At 47.7% G+C, this 23,307-nt stretch overlaps 2 protein-coding genes and 1 long non-coding RNA gene across 7 annotated transcripts in view; all 3 read left to right on the forward strand.

Moving 5' to 3' along the window:
* The first annotated feature begins 4,409 nt into the window (after nt 1-4,409).
* On the forward strand, nt 4,410-6,397 carry CFAP141 (cilia and flagella associated protein 141). The gene is made up of 2 exons (XM_007976992.3): nt 4,410-4,709; nt 5,955-6,397. Exons 1-2 carry the CDS (start codon nt 4,512-4,514, stop codon nt 6,054-6,056), a joined length of 300 nt encoding a protein of 99 aa, XP_007975183.2. The 5' UTR covers nt 4,410-4,511; the 3' UTR covers nt 6,057-6,397.
* A 7,196-nt stretch (nt 6,398-13,593) lies between these two features.
* LOC119624287 (uncharacterized) lies at nt 13,594-18,459 on the forward strand. Its single transcript, XR_012089949.1, has 4 exons — nt 13,594-13,843; nt 14,011-14,125; nt 14,443-14,568; nt 18,276-18,459. It is a non-coding gene; the product is annotated as an uncharacterized lncRNA (long non-coding RNA).
* Nucleotides 18,460-22,520: 4,061 nt separating this feature from the next.
* The window catches only part of TPM3 (tropomyosin 3), a 28,104-nt gene continuing 27,317 nt past the window's right edge, over nt 22,521-23,307 (forward strand). For 4 of the 5 annotated variants that reach the window (XM_007977005.3, XM_007977008.3, XM_073008361.1 and 1 more), the window contains exon 1: nt 22,521-22,760. In XM_007977005.3, the coding sequence (XP_007975196.1) occupies nt 22,629-22,760 (132 nt within the window). In that variant the 5' untranslated portion in view covers nt 22,521-22,628. The remainder of the gene's footprint in view (nt 22,761-23,307) is intronic. The other variant, XM_007977014.3, reaches the window with a different exon arrangement.

The raw sequence follows: 23,307 nt of genomic DNA on the forward strand, positions 1-23,307 counted from the left end.
CACTCCAGCATTGCAGCCTGGGCGACAGAGCAAGACTCCATCTCTACAAAAATAAAAAATAAAAATAAAAACTAATGCAAGCCTGGCATGGTGGCTCACACCTATAACCTATAATCCCAGCACTTTGTGAGGCTGAGGCAGGGGGATTGCTTGAGCCCAGGAGCTCAAGACCAGCCTGGGCAACATAGGAAAACCCTGTCTCTGCCAAAAAAATTAAAATCAGCCAGGTGTGGTACATGCCTATAGTCTCAGCTACTCAGCAGACTGAAGCAGGAGGATCACTTGAGCCCAGGTCAAGTGATGCCACCACTGCATTCCAGCCTGGGTGAGAGAGGAAGACCCTGTCTCAAAACAAAAAATGGGCTGGGCACATTAGCTCATGCCTGTAATCCCAGCACTTTGGGAGGCCAAGGCAGGTGGATTGCTTGAGCTCAGGAGTTCGAGACCAGCCTGGGCAACATAGCAAGACCCCCATCTCTACCAAAAAATTTAATTTAAATAAATAAATAAACACCAATGCCTAGTTCTTAACCCTAGGAGATTCTGATTAAAGTGGTCTGAAATGGGATAGGAGAAGCCTTTTTTTAAGGTTTCACAGGTTATATCCAGAGCTAGCAAGGATGTGAAGAAACAAGAACACATGGCCGGGCGCAGTGGCTCAAGCCTGTAATCCCAGCACTTTGGGAGGCCGAGACGGGCGGATCACGAGGTCAGGAGATCGAGACCATCTTGGCTAACACGGTGAAACCCCCTCTCTACTAAAAAATACAAAAAATTAGCCAGGCGCAGTGGTGGGCACCTGTAGTTCCAGCTACTTGGGAGGCTGAGGCAGTAGAATGGCGTAAACCCGGGAGGCGGAGCTTGCAGTGAGCTGAGATCCGGCCACTGCACTCCAGCCTGGGCGACAGAGTGAGACTCCGTCTCAAAAAAAAAAAAAAGAAGAACACATGATTTCAATAGGAGTCTAGGTTGATACAGCCATGTTTACAAAGGCAGTTTGATAAAATCTATCAAAATTTAAATTTACATACCCATTGAACTGGCAAAAATAGGAATTTATCTTAAATATACATACTTGGAAAAGCACTAGAAGGTACATACACAAGAATGTTCATGACAGTATTGCTTTTATATATATATATTTATTTATTGAGACGGAGTTTTGCTCTTGTTGCCCAGGTTGGAGTGCTGTGGCACGATCTTAGCTTGCTGCAGCCTCCACTTCCCGGGTCCAAGCAATTCTCCTGCCTCAGCCTCCCGAGTAGTTGGGATTACAGGCGCCCGCCACCACACCTGGCTAATTTTTGTATTTTCAGTAGAGTCAGGGTTTCACCACGTTGGGGTTTTGCCATGTTGGCCAGGCTGGTCTCGAACCCCTGACCTCAAGTAATCTGCCCGCCTCGGCCTCCCAAAGTGCTGGGATTATAGGGGTGAGCCACCACACCTGGCCTGATTACATGTTGTTTTTTTTTTGAGACGGAGTCTCACTCTGTCGCCCAGGCTGGAGTGCAGTGGTGCCATCTCGGCTCACTGCAAGCTCCGCCTCCCGGGTTCACGCCATTCTCCTGCCTCAGCCTCCTGAGTAGCTGGGACTACAGGCACCTGCCATCACGCCCGGCTAATTTTTTTGTATTTTTAGTAGAGACGGGGTTTCACAGTGGTCTCGATCTCCTGACCTCGTGATCCGCCCACCTCAGCCTCCCAAAGTGCTGGGCTTACAGGCGTGAGCCACTGCGCCCGGCTGATTTCATGTGTTTTAAAAAAGAAGATGTACTTCCCAGTTTATGATAGAAACATTTTCTGAAAATGTGCACAAGTAGCTGGGTGTGGTGGCTCACACTTGTAATCCCAGCACTTTGGGAGGCCAAGGCAGAGAATCACTTGAGCCCAGGAGTTTGAGACCAGCCTGGGTAACATAGTGAGACTCCGTCTCTACAAAAAATAAAAATTAGCCAGGCACACACCTGTTGTCCCAGCTATTTAGACGGCTGAGGTAGAAGCATTGCTTGAGCCCAAGAGGTTGACGTTGTAGTAAGCCATAATCACAGACTGCACTCCAGCCTAGGCAACAGAATGAGACCCTGTCTCAAAAAATATATATATACAAAAGTCAGCTGGGCGTGGTGGCACATGCCTGTAATCCCAGCTACCCAGTAGGCTGAGGCAGAAGAATTGCTTGAACCCGGGAGGCAGAGGTTGCAGTGACTGGAGAGCACGCCACTGCACTCCAGCCTAAGTGACAGAGCAAGACTCTGACTCAAAAAAAAAAAAAAAAAAAGTAAAAACTAAGTCATTCTCAACAAAGTGTATATATATGTATATATATTTGCCCAGTCAGAGATAACACTTTTTTTTTTTTTTTTTTTGAGCCAGAGTCTCTCTGTTTTAAGACAGGCTTACTCCACTATCCACGTTAGAGTGCTGTGGTGCGACCTTGGCTCACTGCAACTTCCACCTCCTGTGTTCAAGCGATTCTCGTGCCTCAGCCTCCTGGGGAGCTGGGATTACAGGCGCGTGGCAGGCTCGGCTAATTTTTGTATTTTTAGTAGAGATGGGGTTTCACCATGTTGGCCAGACTGGTCTTGAACTCTTGGCCTCAAGTGATCTACCTGCCTTAGCCTCCCAAAGTGCTGGGATTACAGGCGTGAGCCACTGCACCCAGTGAGTTTTTACTTTTCACTTAGTATATTTCTGTGTGGATTCAAGTTTTTCAACATGTGGAAAATGTACTTTTACTTTTTTAAAAAATGCCAACAGTAGATATATACACATATGTACATGCATGATGTATATTTATATTCCTTCTATATATTAAAAAGCTTAAAACTGGCCTGGCATGGTGGCTTACTCCTGTAATCCCAGTACTTTGGGAGGCTGAGGCAGGCTGATCACTTGAGGTTCAGGAGTTCAAGACCAGCCTGGCCAGCATGGCAAAACCCCATCTCTACTAAAAATTTAAAAATTAGCAGGTGGGCGTGGTGGCTCAAGCCTGTAATCCCAGCACTTTGGGAGTTTGAGACAGGTGGATTACATGAGGTCAGGAGTTCAAGATCAGCCTGGCCAACATGGTGAAACTCTGTCTCTACTAAAAATACAAAAATTCGCCAGGTGTGGTGGCATGCCCCCATAATCCCAGCTACTCGGGAGTCTGAGGCAGGAGAATTGCTTGAGCTCAGGAGACGGAGGCTGTAATGAACCAAGATTGCGCCACTGCACTCCAGCCTGGCTGACAGAGTGAGACTCTGTCTCAAAAAAAAAAAAAAAAAATTTTACCTGGGCGTGGTGGCGGGCGCCTGTAATTCCAGCTACTCAGGAGGATGAGGCATGAGAATTGCTTGAACCTGGGAGCAGAGGTTGCAGTGAGCCAAGATCATGCCATTGCACTCTGGCCTGGGTGACTGAGCGAGACTATTTCTAAAAAAAAAAAAAAATTAAAACTTTAATGAAGATTCCAGTCTAGCCAGGGCTGAGAATCACTAGTATGATGGAAGGGATATTAGCTTTAGAGAAATTGGATTTGGGGCCAGGCGCGGTAGGTCACACTTGTAATCCCAGCACTTTGAGATGCTGAGTCAGGCGGATCACCAGTGGTCAAGAGTTCGACACCAGGCTGGCCAACATGGTGAAACCTCGTCTCTACTAAAAATACAAAAATTAGCCAGGTGTGGTGGCACATGCCTGTAGTCCCAGCGACTCAGGAGGCTGAGGCAGGAGGATCACTTGAACCCTGGAGGCAGAGATTGCAGTGAGCCAAGATTGCCTCACTGCACTCCAGCCTGGGTGACAGAGTGAGACTCTGTCTCAAAAAAAGAAGCTGGATTTGAGACCCAGGTCTGCCATTAAGTGACCTTGGGCATCTCACAACTTTTAGTTTCCTTATCTGTATTATGTAAAAACTAATGCCTAATCCCAGCTACTCGCGAGGCTGAGGCAGGAGAATCACTTGAACCCGGGAGGCGGAGGTTGCGGTGAGTGGAGATCGCGCCACTGCACTCCAGCCTGGGCAACAGAGTGAGACTCCGTCTCAAAAATAAATAAATAAATAAATAAATAATGCCTATGCCACATAGTTATTGTAATGATTAAATGATATTATGTACTTAATACATACTAGGTTCTAAATTACCCTTTCAAGGATTTTACAGTCTTCTAACAGTGGGGCAGAGGTTCCAGGTGAAGAAACAGTCTTGGGCCAGGAGTCATGGCTCACACCTGTAATCCCAGCACTCTGGGAAGCCGAGGCATGTGGGTCACCTGAGGTCAGGAGTTCGAGACCAGCCTGACCAACATGGTGAAACCCTGTCTCTACTAAAGATGCAAAAAATTAGCTGGGCATGATGCCAGGTGCCTGTAATCCCAGCTACTTGAGAAGCTGAGGCAGGAGAATCGCTTGAACCTGGGAGGCGGAGGTTGCAGTGAGCTGAGATTGCACCACTGTACACCAGCCTGGGCAGCAAGAGTGAAACTCTGTCTCAAAAAAAAAAAAAAGAAAAAAGAAACACCCTCACTCTATGGGATTTTTGTCTCTACTCCTAACTCTAACCCACCCATTCAACCCCCACCTCTGTATCTGGAGCAGGTGGCGAAATTCACATACTCACTGTCTGTGGCAAATGACATTGGGCCAGAGAAGAAACCCATATGCCACCCTAAGGATGCAGGACACCATGGTACAGGAATTGGCACTGGCCAAAAAGCAACTACTAATGGTGAGTTCTAGCAGGGCAGCCTGAAGTCTCATTCACTACTGCTCTGTGTCTTTGCCCACTGAGTTTTCCAAGCTCTTAGTGTGTGTCATTGCACTTTTATCTTGTTTGCCTCTAGGTTTTCAGCATTACACCAGAGCAACACAACTCCATTGCCAAAACTCTTTTTCATTAAGTGATTCTTTGCATCCTCCTTACAGGTGGAAGGCACATCTTAAAGTCCCAAAGTAGGCCGGGCGCGGTGGCTCAAGCCTGTAATCCCAGCACTTTGGGAGGCCGAGACGGGTGGATCACGAGGTCAGGAGATCGAGACCATCCTGGCTAACACGGTGAACCCCGTCTCTACTAAAAAATACAAAAAAATACTAGCCGGGCGAGGTGGCGGGCGCCTGTAGTCCCAGCTACTCAGGAGGCTGAGGCAGGAGAATGGCGTGGACCCGAGAGGCAGAGCTTGCAGTGAGCTGAGATCCGGCCACTGCACTCCAGCCTGGGCTACAGAGTGAGACTCCGTCTCAAAAAAAAAAAAAAAAAAAAAAAAAAGTCCCAAAGTATACTGTAGTTCCTGCTCCTTTCATCTTGGTGAGACTCAAAACTGCCTCTTATATTGGGCGTGATGGCTCACACCTGTAATCCCAGAACTTTGGGGGGCCAAGACAGGCAGATTGCTTGAGCCCAGGAGTTGGAGACCAGACTGGCCAACATGCCAAAACCATGTCTCTACTAAAAACACAAAAATTGGCTGGGCATGGTGGCACATGCCTATAATCACAGCTACTTGGGAGGCTGAGGCACAAGGATCACTTGAACCGAGGCAGAGGTTGCAGTGAGCTGAGATTGTGCCACTGCACTCCAGCCTGGGCGACAGAGTAAGACTCGGTCTCAAAAAAAAAAAAAAGAAAGAAAACTGCCTCTTAGTGCATGCATAGCACTTGCCTCTCAGTACCTCTCTCTCTCCCAGGGTCCCCGCTTGCTGTCATGTAACCATCTGTGTATCCCAGTTACTTAGTAGAGTTCCTGTTTCATGGTCTGTTCTCAGCAAATATTTGCTGAATATAGGGCTTCGCCTGTGGAGAAAAAAATTGGATAGGCTTCCTCTCCACTGGTTCAGCCTCTCTGCTACCACCCAGCTTTATGTCACAGCTAAGTCCAGCTCCAAGAGAACACAAGTAATGGGAAAGCAACTAGGGAGAAAGAATAAGAAAGTGTGGTAAACAGAGGCAAACAACACTATTCTGCCCTCTCAATCAGGTCCGTCAAGCTGCCCTGCACCAGCTGTTTGAAAAGGAGCATCAGCAGTACCAGCAGGAACTAAATCAGATGGGCAAAGCTTTTTACTTAGAGAGATTCTGATGGCATCCAAAACACTGTTCTTCCATTCTCAACATGCCTGCAAACCTAGCCTTCTAGAGCCTGTATCACCTTGAACCTCCTTCCCAAAACGTACCTGGATCTTGCTGTCTGCCCAGAACTTAAGACAGGGCTCCCACTCTCACTTCTCCACTCTCTTGTTAATCCCTTGTTGCTAATTTGGGAAACAATCTATGGAACAACAGTAAAAACAAGAGTGACGCCTTGTGGTCAGAGTGGGATTTACTGTATTGATGTAAGGGGGCAGGGGTGGGGAGGGGTGGACATTGTGAGTTGAGGATCCTGATTTGGTATAACAAATAAAGTTAGTTCTTAAAGGCTCAGACTTAGACCACTGGGTTCATTCTTTCAGGTCTAAATCTTGATTTGTTTCAAAAGTGCTTATTTTTCAGCTACCGTAATCTTAACTTCCTGGATTTCGCTCGCCACCTCTCAGATATCACTTTCACTTATCTTTTATTTATATTTGGACAAATTGCTCTGAATGTGGCTATTAATCTATAGACACTGTGGTGCTTGAGTGAGGAGGCCTGCATTTTGGGTTTTGAGTTAGCCAGTTATTGTGAAACTTTGGACAAGTCTCTTTCCGCTGGGCCTGAATTCCCACCTATGCCAAGTGAGAGGATTCCAGACTTAAATGTCTCCAGGAATCAGGCAGGTAATGTTGCAGTTGTAAGGAAATAAGGAATGGTGGGATTTCTAGGGGGCTGGAAAGAGCAGTCAAAATAAAGGCACTCAAAATTCTGAAAAATACTGAAAAGTACTGATTGACCATGTGCATCATATGAAGGCCATAGACAACTTTACTTACAAGGGTCTACTTTACAGGTCATGCGGGGTGGCTCACACCTGTAATCCCAGCACTTTGGGAGGCTGAGATGGGCGGATCACCTGAGGTCAGGAGTTCAAGACCAGCCTGGCCAACCATGGCCAACATGGTGAAACCCCATCTCTACTAAAAATACAAAAAATTAGCCCGGTGTGGTGGCAGGCACTTCTAATCCCAGCTACTCGGGAGGCTGAGGCAGGAGAATTGATTGAACCCAGGAGGCGGAGGTTGCAGTGAGCTGAGATTGTGTCATTGCACTCTAGCCTGGGTGACAGCAAGACTCCATCTCAAAAATAAAAAGGGTCCACTTTACATGTGAATGACATCCCAAGCCAGAGACCCCCATTTCACAGCCAGTGACAGCTGTAGGAATACACCATGAGTCCCTGAATACACTCCCTGAACACACCATCGCTCCCTGATGTAAGTGCCATTATACATTATTTTGCCCTGTGCTCTCACCTTGCCGTTGGCGTCCTCACTGGTCACTCGTCCTGTCCTGACCTCAACTCTATGTGCCTATGTCTCCACTGCAAAACTCATACCCTTCCCTCCAACCCAAGTCTGTCTCCATCCTTCAGTCTCCTACTAAATCCCCCATTTTTCTTCTATGTGTCAGAGCTTCTTCCTCTGCCCCTACACATCCCACTGATCCAGAGGCAGTAGAATATAAAAATAAGAGCACAGGCTTTGAAGTCAGGTGTGGGTTCAAATTCTGGCTTCACCTCTTTAATTCTTGTGCCATCACGTGGAAGTGATTTAGTTTAACTGACCTCAATTTCCTCTTCTGGGCCAGGTGTGGTGGCTCACGCCTGTAATCCCAGCACTTTGGGAGGCCGAGGCACGAGGATCACCTGAGGTCAGGAGTTCAAGACCAGCCTGCCCAATGTGGTGAAATCCTGACTCTACTAAAAATACAAAAATTAGCCAGGTGTGATGGCGGCCCCCTGTAATCCCAGCTACTTGGGAGGCTGAGGCAGGGGAATTGCTTGAACCCAGAAGGCAGTGGTTGCAGTGAGCCAAGATTGTGCCATTGTACTCCAGCCTGGATGACAGAGCAAGACTCCATCTCAAATAAAAAAATTCCTCTTTTGAAAATTAGGACAACAATACCCATCTCATAGGATCATTTGAATAATTAAATAAGATAATGTATATAGCAATACAGAGCAAGCCCAGTGCTTGGCACACAGTAGGTATCCTCCATGTTCTCCCTCAGGAGATTTCTCTGTGACCCAGGTCCTCCAGAGGTTGCTTGCTGACCTCTAGAGCAGTCTTCTTATCCAATCAAATATCATTCTCCACCCATGTCCATTCCTCTGTCTTTGCTACATATCCATTCAACCCCTAGCTCCCATCACCTCTGCTTCCCAAACCCGCTCTTTAGTCAATAACTACTCATGAGTACTTACACACCAGATGACGTGGAATTCGCAGCCTAGTTGGAGAGGTAGGCACTGAACAAGTAACAAGTATGGTGTAAGTTTTATAGGAGACAAAACATGTGACCTGGATTTGACCCAGAAACCTGAGACTGAGTCGCCCATTCCTTCTGTTTGCCTGTGTCCTCCCCTACCCTCTATTTTCTGAAGCTTCATCTCAATCTCACCTTCACTTTTTTTTGTTTTTTTTTGAAATGGAGTCTCGGCCGGGCGCGGTGGCTCAAGCCTGTAATCCCAGCACTTTGGGAGGCCGAGACGGGCGGATCACGAGGTCAGGAGATCGAGACCATCCTGGCTAACACGGTGAAACCCCGTCTCTACTAAAAAATACAAAAAACTAGCTGGGCGAGGTGGTGGACGCCTATAGTCCCAGCTACTCGGGAGGCTGAGGCAGGAGAATGGCGTAAACCCGGGAGGCGGAGCTTGCAGTGAGCTGAGATCCGGCCACTGCACTCCAGCCTGGGCGACAGAGTGAGACTCCGCCTAAAAAAAAAAAAAAAAAAAAAAGAAAGGGAGTCTCACTCTGTCACCCAGGCTGGAGTGCAGTGGTGCAATCTCGGCTCACTGCAACCTCCCCCTCCCGGGTTCAAGCGGTTCTCCTGTCTCAGCCTCCTGGGTAGCTGGGACTATAGGCACCCACCACCATGCTCGGCTAATTTTTGTATTTTTAGTAGAGAGGGTTTCACCATATTGGCCAGGCTGGTCTTGAATTCCTGATGTTGTGATCTGCTCACCTCAACCTCCCAGAGTGCTGGGATTACAGGTGTGAACCACGGCACCGGGCCTTTTTTTTGAGACAGTCTCGTTCCATTGCCCAGGCTGGAGTGCAGTGGTGCAATCATGGCTCACTGTGGCTTCGACCTCCTGGGCTCAAGCAATACTCCCTCTTCAGCCTCCTGAGTAGCTGGAAACACAGGCACATGCCACCACATCTGGCTATTTTTTTTTATTTTTATTTCTTGTAGAGATGGGGTCTCACTATGTTGCTCAGGCTGGTCTCGAACCCTTGGGCTTAAGCAGTCCTCTGCCTAGGCCTCCCAAAGTGCTAGGATTGTAGGCATGAGCCAAATAGCCAGCTGCTCCTTCACTTCTTTTTTCTTTTTTTTTTTTTTAGATGGAGTCTCACTCTCTTGTCACCCAGGCTGGAGTGCAGTGGCACGATCTCGGCTCACTGCAACCTCTGCCTCCCGAGTTCAAGCGATTCTCCTGCCTCAGCCTCACAACTAGCTGGGACTACAGGCGCCCGCTACCATGCCTGGCTAATTTTTTCTGTATTTTTAGTAGAGACAGGGTTTCACTATGTTGGCCAGGCTGGTCTCAAACTCCTGACCTTGTGATCCGCCTGCCTCGGCCTCCCAAAGTTCTGGGATTACAGGCATGAGCCACTGCACCCGGCCTGCCCCTTAACTTTTTAAATCCTCCCCCATATGTGTCTCCCAGGCCACTCTTTGCTTCTTTTGCATAGGCAGTATAGCTTGGCATTAGGAGAACAGGCTTTAACACTGGATAAATCTGGGTCTCAGTGCTGGCTCTGTCACTGACTGCATGGCCTTGTGCAAATTATTTTAATTTTCGGAGTTATAGTTCCTTATGCTGTATGTAAAAAGGGAGATAATGCCTAATTCCTTGGGTTGCTGTGGGGATTAAATAAAGCGCTTAGCAGCAAGTAGCACAAAATGTCCAATAAATGGTAACCCATAATGATGTTTTCTTGCTCCTATGATAGTTTTTTTCCTTAATTCCTTTCCATTACCTGGGCTCCCCCTACCTCCAACCAGACTCCCTCACCAACTCCTTCTATTTTTCTATTCGTCTTTCCTCTGTTCCTCTGAACCCACAGAATGCCCCATCCCCTCTGCCTTGATCCCTGACCTTGGCCTCTTCCCCCAGGGCTTGTCAGTGCCAGGCTGGCTCCAGTATTGGCAGGTTGGCCCCCTACAGAGCCCATCTCTTCTGATCCTCTCTGTGTATTCTGTCTGCTCTCATAACATCACCCCATCACACCCATTCAGCCCCTCTTCCCTCTGTGGCGGATGCTATACCCAGCTCCTCTGGCTCAGAGGGGCTCATTCCTGTTTGAAATGGCGGCATAGTAGATATTTCCAGGAGAGCTAAACAGCTTTCATCAAAGGCCATCTGATGTTTCTGCCTAGGTATGCCATACAAAGTCTCCTTCCAAGACAGCTGCTCCTCCCCTGCCTCCACATTCCCAGTCTGCCTCTCTGTTCCTCTAGTGCCCCAAACATTAAAGTCTTTTCATTCCTGCTAGTCTCTTTCCCAGCCTCTCTTCCTCGAGCTTCTGGTTCTTGAGTATGGGTAACTTTCTCAGAGAAAGGAATTAGAACTTGAGGGGTTAAGGGTAAGAAGGGAGAGCAAGAAAGTACAAATTACATACATATCCCCTTTAGGAGCCAAAAAGGAACAAAGACATAAGACAACATCACAGGGGCCTACCTTGGGGCCTGTATATGCTCATTTGTTAGTCTTCCCCTGAAAGGCAAGAGCCACACAACAGGAATTGACTGGGGCTTGGGACAAGCTATTGATCTCAATCAAGGACACTGTGGAGTTGGTATATGCTGGGGGTTGGGGTGGGTGTCTGGAATGGGAACAAGGACACATGGAACAGGCCTGGGGGCTGAAGCAGCGCGTCCTTCTCCCACCCCCACACTTCCACTCAAGCCCCCCAACCCCCAGTGCAGCTATAACTTGGGCTCTTTTCTGCCACAGTGGAGAGAAGCATCTGCCTGCCACACGACACTCAACAGATCTGATTCTCTCCGGAACAGAAATCCCCCATATGGGAATCCGGCAGGATTCCTGTGAGGGAAAACCCTTGGAGAAGCCAGACTGGAGTTCTGGTAAAAAGCCCTAGAAGAGAAGAGGACTCCTGTGGACTGCAGGCTGCTTCCTGGCAGAAGTTTCCTCTCTTATCCTCAACCTAAAGCCTTAGTTTCATTTCTGCCGGGCAAGGTGGGGAACTATAAGTCTTCTCTTCTGGAGCCCACGATGGAGCCTGCCAGGGAGATAAGTTATTCTTCTGTTCTGGACATCCAAGGGTGACTTTAACGAGGATGCCTGGAGGACATGGGGAGAAGGTGAGAAGCGTTAAGCTGGCAGAAAGGGGGAGCCAAGCATCTGCAGCACTTAAGAGTAGGACAGTGCCAGGATGGTGCCTCCTAAACGGACCTCAGTAGTCTTGTGGGGGTGATCTGGGAAGGTTAGGAGTTCTGTTGGAAAGGTAAAGCAGGATGTACAAGTCCTCTGCCCCCACCCCGGAAAGCCTCAGGGCAGCTGGAATGGCATTGAAGAGAGCAGGTGGCAATTTTGATGAGGAGCTGCTGACATAGCTGATCCTCTGGGCGCTGGGGCCGTGACATCAGGGGGAGAAGCTCTGTGTGGGAGCTCTAGGGAATGATAGTTGCCCGGATGTGGAGCCCTGCCAGGTATTCTTCCTGGTTCAGGCCAACGTGATCCAGCAAAGGCCAGGCGCTGGTAGAGGAGGAGCTGAGGCAGGGATGACACGTAGGGCGATAAGCAAGAACTGGCTGTATTGGGAGGTGAAGAGCGGGGGCCAGTACCCTTCCTCAAGGAGGTGGCTCTCCATCTAGACATGATTGGTGCCTGGTGTCTGCGCTATTCTTCCTTTGCAACTGGGGGGAAGGCAGATGACCCCCAAAGCTCTCCTGCCTGCTTCTGTGTGATATGTTTGATATTGGGTTGTTTAATTAGGAACCAACTAAATGTCAAACATATTCTTACAGCAGCTGGTGATTCAGCACCACCCTCTTTCATGCTTCAATCTCTGGGGCTCCTGTCTCTTTTACTGAATCTCTTCTCCAGGACCCCCCCAAAAGTCCAGTAGCTGCAACCTATGTGGATTTCAATCTTAACCTAAGAGGGCTGGTGTGGGAGTGGGAGAGAGTTGGAATTTGAGGATCAAATCTTTCTATTTCTTGTCCCCTTATGCTAGAAGGGACATATCTCTTTTATCTCTTTTTGTCCTCGTATTTTTCTCCCCCTTATTCACCTGCCCACCCCACCCCCATTTTCCACTCCTTCCTCTCCCTGTTCCCTAATCCCTTCCCTGGCTAATCTCCAGGGAAAGGAGACTTGGTTTCTCCTCTCTCTGTCAAGAGTCAGCTGATGGTCTATCTGCTTATCTACCTCTAGTGACTGGAAGCTCTCGAGAGTGGACTCCAGCTCTGCTCTACCCACTGGTCTGGTGGGTGTCTCAGTTCTCCCATTGCTGGGGCTTAGCGTTAACTCTCACTATCCTTGACATAAATGACTAACTAGAGCCATTTATATTTGTCCAATATATCTGGTCATCTTGAACAGTGCCCCCCTCTCCCCGGGCATATTTTCAGGTGTATGGTGCCAGTGGACTGGTATCCTTGCCACCTGTTAGTAACAAGGCTCCCATTGGCAGAATAAACATGGCCTGGAACTAAACTGGGAAGAATAGAGCTGATAATGATGATTATGATGATGTGGTGAGCGGCAGTGTTGGGGAGAATTAAGAAGGGAGAAGACAAAGGGAAGAAGAGGAGAGAGTACAACAGTTCTATTTTAAGATTACTGTGGGAAAACAGAGGGCATTATCCTGTCTGGATTGTTCTGACCCTCCCCTGTTTCTCTCCCCACCTCACTTGAAGCTCTGGGATAGATCTTGGAGATTCCAACCCCACCCTCTTACTCTACTCTTGTGGCTCTTAGTGGGGAGGAAAAAAGTCTCTCTGCCAATTGGAGACTCTCAAAATAGCACAGCAATTTGATCTGGGGATCTGGGAGAATTGTCAAGGATCATCTGTGACCTCCCCTCTTCCCTGTTGCCCAAGCTCCTTGAATACCAGAAATCGAAAGCTAAAACTCAACTAATGGAGTTTGACCAGCATTCAACACGGTCTGGGGGAGAGTGAAAGGGGAAGCTGAAAGGCAACCAGGACCCTCTGGATGTAAACTGCCAACCTAGAATTGCCGAAGTACCCTTCTCTATTTTAATGTTCTTCCCTGCCCTCTTCCTGCTCTTTTAAAACATCCATAGAGCTGCCCAGAATGAGTGGAAAGTTTTAGGGTCAGGGAGAACCTCTTCCCTCCCCCACTTTCCATTGTCTAAAATCAGCCTCAGCTGTTCCTAGATATTTTTTTGCTGGTGATGTCAGTTCATCAAAGCGTCTCACCCTGTGTTCCCCCAGGAGAACAATGATGGGGTGGAGGGAGCTGCAAAGACCATATTAGGAACAAAAGGTGGAGCTATGAGCACAGATAAAGACTCAAGTCTGAGGACCTCCTGGTCACTCAGGCAGCAGCCCCTTCTTTCTTGCCCCAGTCTCCAGTTCTCCAGTGTTCACAGGTGAGCCTGCCAACAGCCACTGCTCATGATGGAGGCCATCAAGAAAAAGATGCAGATGCTGAAGTTAGACAAGGAGAATGCTCTGGATCGGGCAGAGCAAGCTGAAGCTGAGCAGAAGCAGGCAGAAGAAAGAAGTAAACAGGTAGGCACTAGCATCGGTCTCTCTCATCTGCTAATGAACAAGACTGTGAAATGGAAGGGAGTTTTCATGGGAAAGACAGTGACTACTGGTGTCAACTCCATTTTGGGGTGGGATGGACTCCCCAGCCTCACTGGAGGAGCAGAGGACATCTAACATATCTGTCTCAGACTGCCTTTGTGACCTTGGGAAAGTCAGTGGCCTCTTCTGAGCCACAGTATGTCTGCTGAATTTAAGTAGAAATGGATCATGTTTTGGAAGAACCCTTGACTTCCAGAGGAAAAGGTAAGAGTTCTAGAGGGAAAGAGCATCTCTTTTCACTCAAATAGCATCACGGGCATCTACACTTCAGATATTTACCATCCAAGGGTCTTGGATGAAAACCCAGGATGGCTTGGTCACCTTAGGATCAGAGATTACACGGTCACAGACCAAGCTACAGCATAACTCCTGAGGCAGTGGGCTGGAAGTGGCTGGGGAGAAAGTGTGTCTCGCTAGGGACAGTAACACGGAGGTTACACTCAGGGCTCCAAGAGCCCAGGGTCCAACCCTGCATTGTTGTGTTTGTGTGTTTTTGTGTGTGACTCTCTGGGCTCCTATAGCTGGAGGATGAGCTGGCAGCCATGCAGAAGAAACTGAAAGGGACAGAGGATGAGCTGGACAAGTATTCAGAAGCTTTGAAGGATGCCCAGGAGAAGCTGGAACTGGCAGAGAAGAAGGCTGCTGATGTGAGTATTAGAGAGATGGAGGATGGGTTTAATCTACACATATAGATCTTTATGTTAATGTATGACGAAATTCCAAACACACTTGTGGGTTCATGGAACACAGACATATATACTCACGTACATTTTTGCATATAACCACATGCTGGTATTTTCTCATAATGGCAGGTATTTTCTTTCCTAAAGACATCTCCAACACGTTAAAAGAAAAGTTTGTTTGTTTGTTTTTTAAATACATGTAAAAGTCTCATTTATCTCCTCTCACCAGCCCAGGAATTTAATTATCTTTCCCAGGACTTGGACAGAGAGGGGACTCGAAGTTCAGAATGCTGTCACTTATCCTACCTCCTCCCCCATGCTACATTCTTAGCTTTTATGTCCAAGTCTTGGCATGTGGATATGTGTATTAATAGGGAACCTCTCATCTCTCAACTGTCCAACAAAACCAGCTCGGATTTCACAATGGGAAATGGAGGTCACACTGACCTGGCCCTATATGGGTTTATTTATCTTGGCCAATGTGGGCATTTGCCTTTATGCCATGGAGATGCCATACGAAGCATTGCTCATAGGGCAGCAGAGAGATCCTTACAGTGACAGACTATAATAGAAACTAAGAAGGAACCTTAGAGGGTAAAGGTTATCACCACCAGACTTCACTCTATACCGTGAGTAATTACTCAGCTTGTCTAGGGCTGAATTTTCCCATTCTAAAATAAAATAAATTCTCTTTTCCATGTCATATTATCCCGTCATCACCTACTTTCCTTCATCTTCAACCTTGAAGTTTGCCGCAAAGATAAATGAAAGATTAGATTGAAAAGTTTTTTAGAAGAAAAGTACCATAGGAATCTTACCAACAACAATAAAAATGTCCCAGTATTGGTGGAAACAAGTCTCTCAGTGAACTGAGTTAGTAGGAAAAAAGAAGCATGTAATATTTAAAATCATATTTAGGCTGGGGTGGTGGCTCACGCCTCTAATCCCAGCACTTTGGGAGGCTGAGGCGGGTGGATCGCCTGAGGTCAGGAGTTTGAGAGTAGCCTGGCCAATATGGCGAAACCCTGTCTCTATTAAAAATACAAAAATTAGCCAGGTGTGGTGGTGGGTGCCTGTAATCTCAGCTACTCAGGAGGCTGAGGCAGGAGAATCGCTTGAACCCAGGAGGCGGAGGTTGCAGTGAGCTGAGATCGTGCCACTGCACTCCAGCCTGGGCAACAGAGAGAGACTCCATCTCAAAAAATAAATCAATAAAATAAAATCACATTTGGTTTTGGAAAATAGCTAGAAGGACAGACAGAATGAACCATTCGTAAATGCTTTTAGATCCTCATATTTGGTCTCTCTGCCATTAGATTTCTTTTCTTTCTTTCCTTTTTTTGAGATGGAGTTTCACTCTTGTTGCCCAGGCTGTAGTGCAATGGTGCTATCTCGGCTCACTGCCACTTCCACCTCCCAGGTTGAAGGGATTCTCCTATCTCAGCCTACTGAGTAACTGGGATTACAGGCAAGCACCACCACACCTGGCTGGCTAATTTTCGTACTTTTAGTAGAGACGGGGTTTCATCATATTGGTCAGGCTTGTCTCAAACTCCTGACCTCAGGTGATCCGCCTGCCTCAGCCTCTCAAAGTGTTGGGATTACAGGCGTGAGCCACCCCACCCAGTCAGGTTTCTTTTTATTCTTGTGGTTGAAATGGAGTCTCGCTCTGTTGCCCAGGCTGGAGTGCAGTGGCGCAATCTCGGCTCACTGCAACCTCTGCCTCCTGGATTGAAGCCATTCTCCTGCCTCAGTCTTCCGAGTAGCTGGGATTACAGGTGCGTGCCACCATACCCAACTAATTTTTGTATTTTTTTTAGTAAAGACGGGGTTTCGCCATGTTGGCCAGGCTGGTCTCGAACTCCTAACCTGAAGTGATCTGCCTGCCTCGGTGTCCCAAAGTGCTGGGATTACAGGAGTGAGCCACTGCGCTCAGCCTAAGCCACTGTGCCTGAGCTTTTTTTTTTTTTTTTTTTTGAGATAGAGTCCTGCTCTATCACCGAGGCTGGAGTGCAGTGGCAAGATCTCGGCTCTGAGGAAGTGATTATCCTGCCTCAGTCTCCTGAGTAGCTGGGATTACAGGCATCCACCACCATGCCCGGGTAATTTTTTGTATTTTTTAGTAGAGACAGGGTTTCACCATGTTGGCCAGGCTGGTATCCAACTCCTGACCTCAAGTGATCCACCCACCTCAGCCTCTCAAAATGCTGGTATTAGGGGTGTGAGCCATCATGCCTGGCCTCTGCCATTAGGTTTCTGATCTTCTGTTTTGTTTTCCGCCACTTTCAGTGGCCAGGGAAAGTGGAGGGAATTGAATATATTATGCCAGAGGTTAGAAACACAAACTGGATAATATACATCATTTAAACTCATTGTTTCCAAAAATTAAGGCCACCACAAACTATAGGTTTTTTTGTTTTTGTTTTTTTTTGAGACAGAGTCTTGCTCTGTTGCCCAGGCTGGAGTACAGTGGTGCCATCTCGGCTCACTGCAAGCTCCACCTCCCAGGTTCACAGCATTCTCCTGCCTCAGCCTCCCAAGTAGCTGGGACCACAGGCACCCACCACCAAGCCTGGCTAAATTTTTGTATTTTTAGTAGAGATGGGGTTTCACCGTGTTAGCCAGGATGGTCTCGATCTCCTGACCTTGTGATCCGCCCACCTTGGTCTCCCAAACTGCTGGGATTACAGGCGTGAGCCACCGCGCCCGGCCAGGCCACCACAAACTATTAATTCTCCCTTCTTGTGCTCAGTGTGGTGACTCAGACCTGTAATTCTAGCACTTTGCTTTGAGAGGCCAGGGCAGGAGAATCGCCTGAGGCCAGGAGTTCAAGACCAGCCTGGGGAACATAGTTAGGCCCTATCCTTACAAAAAATTTAAAAATTAGCCAGGTGTGGTGGCACGTGCCTGTAGTCCTGGGTACTCAGGAGGCTGAGATGGGAGGATTGCTTGAAGCTAGGAGTTCAAGCTTGCAGTGAACTATGATAATGCCACTGCACTCCAGCCTAGGTGACAGGGCAATACCCTGTCTCTATTTAAAATAATAAAAATTCCCCCTTCTTGGAAAACTCAAAAAACAAAACAAAACAAAACAAAACAAAAAACAGCCCTACCAAATCTATAGTTTACCCCCAGACTTTGGGCAAGTGGATGGCCTGCTGGAGTTGTATAGCCTAGGTTCCTGGTATATTTGAATGGATCTCTCTGTTTCTAACATATGGGCGTGAAGATAGAAGTTTTCACAAACTAGCACAATGTCAGGTTAATAACAGTTTTGTGAGAAATTGGGTAACATCAATCTGGGTCTGTTCTTAGGCTGAAACAGCTAGTATGTGGGCTGGAGGAGGTGTTTCCAGGAGCAAGAGAAAGAACAAACAAGTCTAACCTGAGATCATGAGAAGGAGAATGACACAGAGTCTCTATGCAATACATCAAAATCATTAGGAATATAAAAGGATTTCCTGGGGATGAATTCTGTCTATCTTAATCTGTTTTACACATGTACAGACATACACATACACACACATAGCATCCCTCACCGAGATATGGTCTACTCAGTATATTCATTTGAAAGACACTTCTTCATATTTACATAGGAATCCACCAAAACCCATTTAAGTATGTAAAGTGAGGGTTAAAAATACTCATTCAACCCCTCTTCCCTTCATTAGCTTTCCCAAGTCAGAAAGTACCCTCAGAGATATATATAAGAACAAGAAACAGGAGAGGAAGGTTATGGCCAGGAGCAAGCAAGAAGAAAGGTTTCTTTCCTCAAAGCTAGAGTCAGCAAACTACCACCTGTGGGTTAAATCTTGCAACAGCCTGGTTTTGTAAATAAAGTTTTATCAGAACACAGTCATGCTCATTCATGTACATATTATCTGCTGGCTTTCTTTTCTCTCTGGCCACAAGACCATAAAAGTTCGATGACCCCTGCCTCAAAGGGTCAAAGAAGGAAATTACAGTGTTTATAGGAATTGGGAGAGGTGCTGAATAAGGAGCAACAAGGTTAAAAGCAGAAAACAAAGGTAAGAGTCATCAGCAGCCTAATATATGCATCTTTGGAGGGAATATACTCTGTCCAATACAAAGGAAGTTAACAGCTCAGCTTCTGTCCTTGAGGTTAATAAATAAGTAAACAGAGCATATTATCTTGATGTAGATATAAGGGGTAGAGAAGGAGGAGGGAGTCAATAACTACGTGTTTACACAAGCAGTTCAGGTTATCTGACAAGCCTTTCTGAAAAGTGCAGGATTTACTAGGACTGCTTGAATAAAGAAAGGGCAAGGGTATGGCAAGGCGAGTCCAGACTTTTGTTTTTTTCCTCCCTAAGTTTGTCTAACTTTGTTTTCTAAGTTGTGGTAAAATACACATACATATAACTTACCATTTTAACCATTTTAAAATGTCTAATTCAGTAGTAGCATATTCACATTGTTGTGCAACCACATCTAAGATCATTTTAATCCAATATGAAATCAGATGCTGTTCAGGAAGAAACAAAGGGAAAGAGGAGTGCATTGTTAGGACATAGAGTCATAATATCGTTTTTTAGGGACAGGTGGTGGGAAGGACGGGGACAGAAGGGACAACGATGGACATATACACCTGTTGATATACTGTATTGCTGGTTACTAGGAAAACAATAGCACTGGGCCCCTTGCTGGCTATCCATTGTGCTTCTAAAGGCTATCATGAGTCAGTCCATCTGTTTCCCTGGATCAAGAGGAGATTATCTGCTCAAATCTACCAGTCTCAGGAATGCAGTGGTGCTCCCAACACCCTTTTGGTTTGGCTAGGATGAGGTCTTCTGCTTCTTTACCAGGGCACAGGGAGGTACAATAGTGCCCCCTGCTGAGCAGCACCCAGATGACAAAGTGTCACTTCAGCCACATCTTGATCAGACTTCTCCAAAGCAAGTTAGAAAAATTCTTAGGCCATCAGGGTAGAGTTTATTAAGTGTCAGAACCCTGATCTTCCTTCCTAATTTCTGGGGGAAAAATCAGTGTGCAGGTTACTCTATTGAGAAAATTATTATCTATCCAAGTTGTTTCTTCTGAATAGTCTCATTGCTCGGTATTTCCAAAAGGTGATAGGAGGACAGAGGCTCTGGAGGGAGCATTCTCAGAACTAGACATTGAGGGTAGCAACTGTCTTGCCTACTATTCCTTTCAGGGATTAGGACTCTTCGTTATAAGTCCTGTTCCATGTCCTAATTTTCTAGGAGAAAAGAGAGCTGCCCCAGAGGAAAAAATTTATCATGATTACCTACTGGGAAGGTGGAAGGAATACAAAGAAATAAGAGGAAAGATAACATTCTCAAGTCTCTTTACTATTGTGCTTCCAGAAATCCTGCATGGCAGTGCCAGTAGGGAAAGTTTCTTTTTTTTTAATTTTAATTTTTATTTTTTTGAGACTGCGTCTCACTCTGTCACCCAGACTGGAGTGCAGTGGCACGATCTCAGCTCACTGCAACCTCTGCTGCCTGGGTTCAAGCAATTCTCCTGCCTCAGCCTCCTAAGTAGCTGAGATTACAGGTGCCTGCCACCGTGCCTGGCTAGTTTATTATTATTATTTATTTTTATTATTTTTATTTTTTTTCTTTTGTGGTTTTTAGTAGGGACAGGGTTTCACCATCTTGGCCAGGCTGGTCTTGAACTCCTGACCTTGTGATCCACCTGCCTCAGACTCCCAAAGTGCTGGGATTACAGGAGTAGGCCACTGCACCTGGTCTGTTTTGCCTTTTTTTTTTTTTTGATACAGAATCTCACTCTGTCACCCAGGTTGGAGTACAGTGGTGCCATCTCAGCTCACTGCAACCTCTGCCTCCCAGGTTCAAGCAATTCTTTTGCTTCAGCCTCCCTGAGTAGCTGGAACTACAGGTGGGCACTACCATGCCCGGCTAATTTTTGTATTTTTAGTGGAGACGAGGTTTTGCCATGTTGGCCAGGCTGGTCTCAAACTCCTGACCTCAGGTGACCTACCCGCTGCGGCCTCCCAAAGTGCTGTGATTACAGGCATGGGCCACCACATCTGGCCAAGGGGAAGTTTCTAACTCACCAACAGTTCCTTGGGGTACTTAGTATAGTGGCAGTGAAATTGGTGAAAGTTGTAACAGAATGGAGGCTCAATTCTACAGTACAGTTTACTCATGTCTGGCTGTTGCATGAAGGATCTAGTAACAGTCATCTGTTTTTTTATTTTTTTGAGACAGGTTCTCAATTTGTCACCCAGACCGGAGGCAGTGGTGCAATCTCGGCTCACTGCAACCTCTGCCTTCCCGGCTCAAGAAATCTTCCCACCTCAGCCTCCCAAGTAGCTGGGACTACAGAAGTACTGCCACCAGGCCTGGCTAATTTTTTAATTGTTTGTAGAGACGAGGTCTCACTATATTGCCCAGGCTGGTCTCAAACTCTGGGCTGAAGTGATCTTCTCGCCTTGGCCTCCCAAAATATTGGGATTACAGCCATGAGTCACCCGTGTCGGCTGACAGTGGTCTGTAATAGAGGATTTCTTTCTGATAAAATGGGGGCATATCTTTCTTATCTACAAAAGGAATTGTTAAGTGATGATTAATTAATTTATTTATTTTTAGAGATGAGGTCTTGCTATATTGCCCAGGCTGGTTTTGAACTACTGGGCTCAAGCCATCCTCCCATGTCAGCCTCCCAAAGTCCTAGGCTTACAGACATGAGCTACCACACTCAGCTGATGATTAAATTACCAAGTCCTGAATCATTCCAAGGTTTGGAGGGGCTGGAAGGTTGGTTAATTTGGTGCATAATGACTCTCAAAAGTAACAGGGACCTGTAATCCCAGCACTTTGGGAGGCCGAGGCGGGCGGAGCACGAGGTCAGAAGATCGAGACCATCCTGGCTAACACGGTGAAACCCCGTCTCTACCAAAACTACAAAAAAATTAGCCGGACATGGTGGAGGGCGCTACTTGGTAGGGTGAGGCAGGAGAATCGCTTGAACCCGGGAGGGGGAGCTTACAGTGAGCCGAGATGGCGCAACTGCACGCCAACCTGGGCGACAGAGGAGACTCCGTCCCAAAAAATAAAAACCAAAACAAAAATAGAAGAACAGGGAGCCCGACGGGGCGGCGTGCACCTGTAGTCCCAGCTACTCCGGAGGCTAAGGTAGGAGGCTCGCTTGAGCCCAGGAGTTCGAAGCTGTAGTGAGTTGTGATCTCGCCACTGCCTGCACTCCAGCAACAGAGCGAGATCTTGTCTCCAAAAATAAAAATAAAAATAAAAAATAAACAAAAAAGGGAAAAGTCTGTTCCAAATAGCACTTAAGTTCATACCATGCCAAATAGAATGAGAATTTGTGCCAACTTGCCACATTCCTTCCACTCCGACAGTTGCATTCATTGACTTCCAGGAGACGGGAGAGAGAACCTACCTACCTGAGTCGACTTTGAAAGGAGACTGAGTGGGGCTCTTTTGAACCCTGAGGCCCAGAAAGTCTTTTACACTTTTCTTAGAACTTGGTTTTGGAGTTTGTCGTGGGGTGAGTGGAAGCAGAGACTTGTAGGATGTTTGTATTGTGGATCAAATACAGTGAGCGGTGAGGGGTATCGGTATTGGGGGAGTGAGGGGCCAAATGAGGGAGTTGGGGCCAACTGCGGGAGTGTAAGGTCAGCGGACTACCTGCATAGGGCCCAACCATTGTGGGCAGCCAGCCTGGCGGGAAAGGCTAGACCACGAAGCACCGCCCAGTTACCATGGTAAACACTCCCTCGTCCCAACCCCGTCCCAGTTTACTGGCCCAAGGTAAGGCTGGGAGCAGTAGCCCGGGGCAACTGGGAGGATCTACTCCCTGCCGCGCCTCTCCCTCCAGTGGACTGCCTTCCCGCCTGCCTGGCGGTGGGAGGGCGCGGCAGAGGGACGTCACATCCGAGCGGGTTGGTAAGTTCCGGTATTTCAGGGCGTAGCAGGCGGAAGTAAGGGTGAGAGGAGGCTGCAACGCCGAGCGGAGGAGGCAGGAACCGGAGCGCGAGCAGTAGCTGGGTGGGCACCATGGCTGGGATCACCACCATCGAGGCGGTGAAGCGCAAGATCCAGGTTCTGCAGCAGCAGGCAGATGATGCAGAGGAGCGAGCTGAGCGCCTCCAACGAGAAGTTGAGGGAGAAAGGCGGGCTCGGGAACAGGTACGGAGATGGCGAGGCTCATGAGGGAGGGTCAGGCGCTGGAGTAGCCGGCAAGCGGAATAAGGTCCCTTTTGCCGTGGAGCACGGTCCTCTGAGGGCCGGCCTGCTCGGAGATGAAGTTGGGAGCGCGGAGGATGGGTGGGGCTCAGCTCCAGTAGGACAGCAAGCGGACGAGGGGGAAACTGAGTGCTCGGTCGAGCAGGCTTGACCTTTGAAGGAATTGAGGCACAGGGTTTGGGGTGTGGCCTTCCTCCTCTTTTTTTTTCTCCACCTCATTCATTCAGTCCCTCTGATCCGGGCGCGGCCGGGGGAGGGGCTCAGCGGCTTCTCCCTCCCCCACTTCCCCCTGGAGGGTGGGAGAACTTTGCTCTTGCTTGAGGTTTCCTGCCCAAGGGGTTAGAGTGGGTGAGTGCTTTTCTGTTCGGGGAGAGGAAGTACTGTGCCTCCTGTGAAATGGTGAGGGCTGTGGGGTGGGAACCGCCGGAAAGACCCCGGCCTGCCTGCTGGCAGCTTTTCCGCTCCCTCCTCTTGCTCAGGAAATGAGGCA

Source organism: Chlorocebus sabaeus, chromosome 20, assembly GCF_047675955.1.
Source record: "Chlorocebus sabaeus isolate Y175 chromosome 20, mChlSab1.0.hap1, whole genome shotgun sequence".
Classification (NCBI taxonomy): Eukaryota; Metazoa; Chordata; class Mammalia; order Primates; family Cercopithecidae; genus Chlorocebus; species Chlorocebus sabaeus.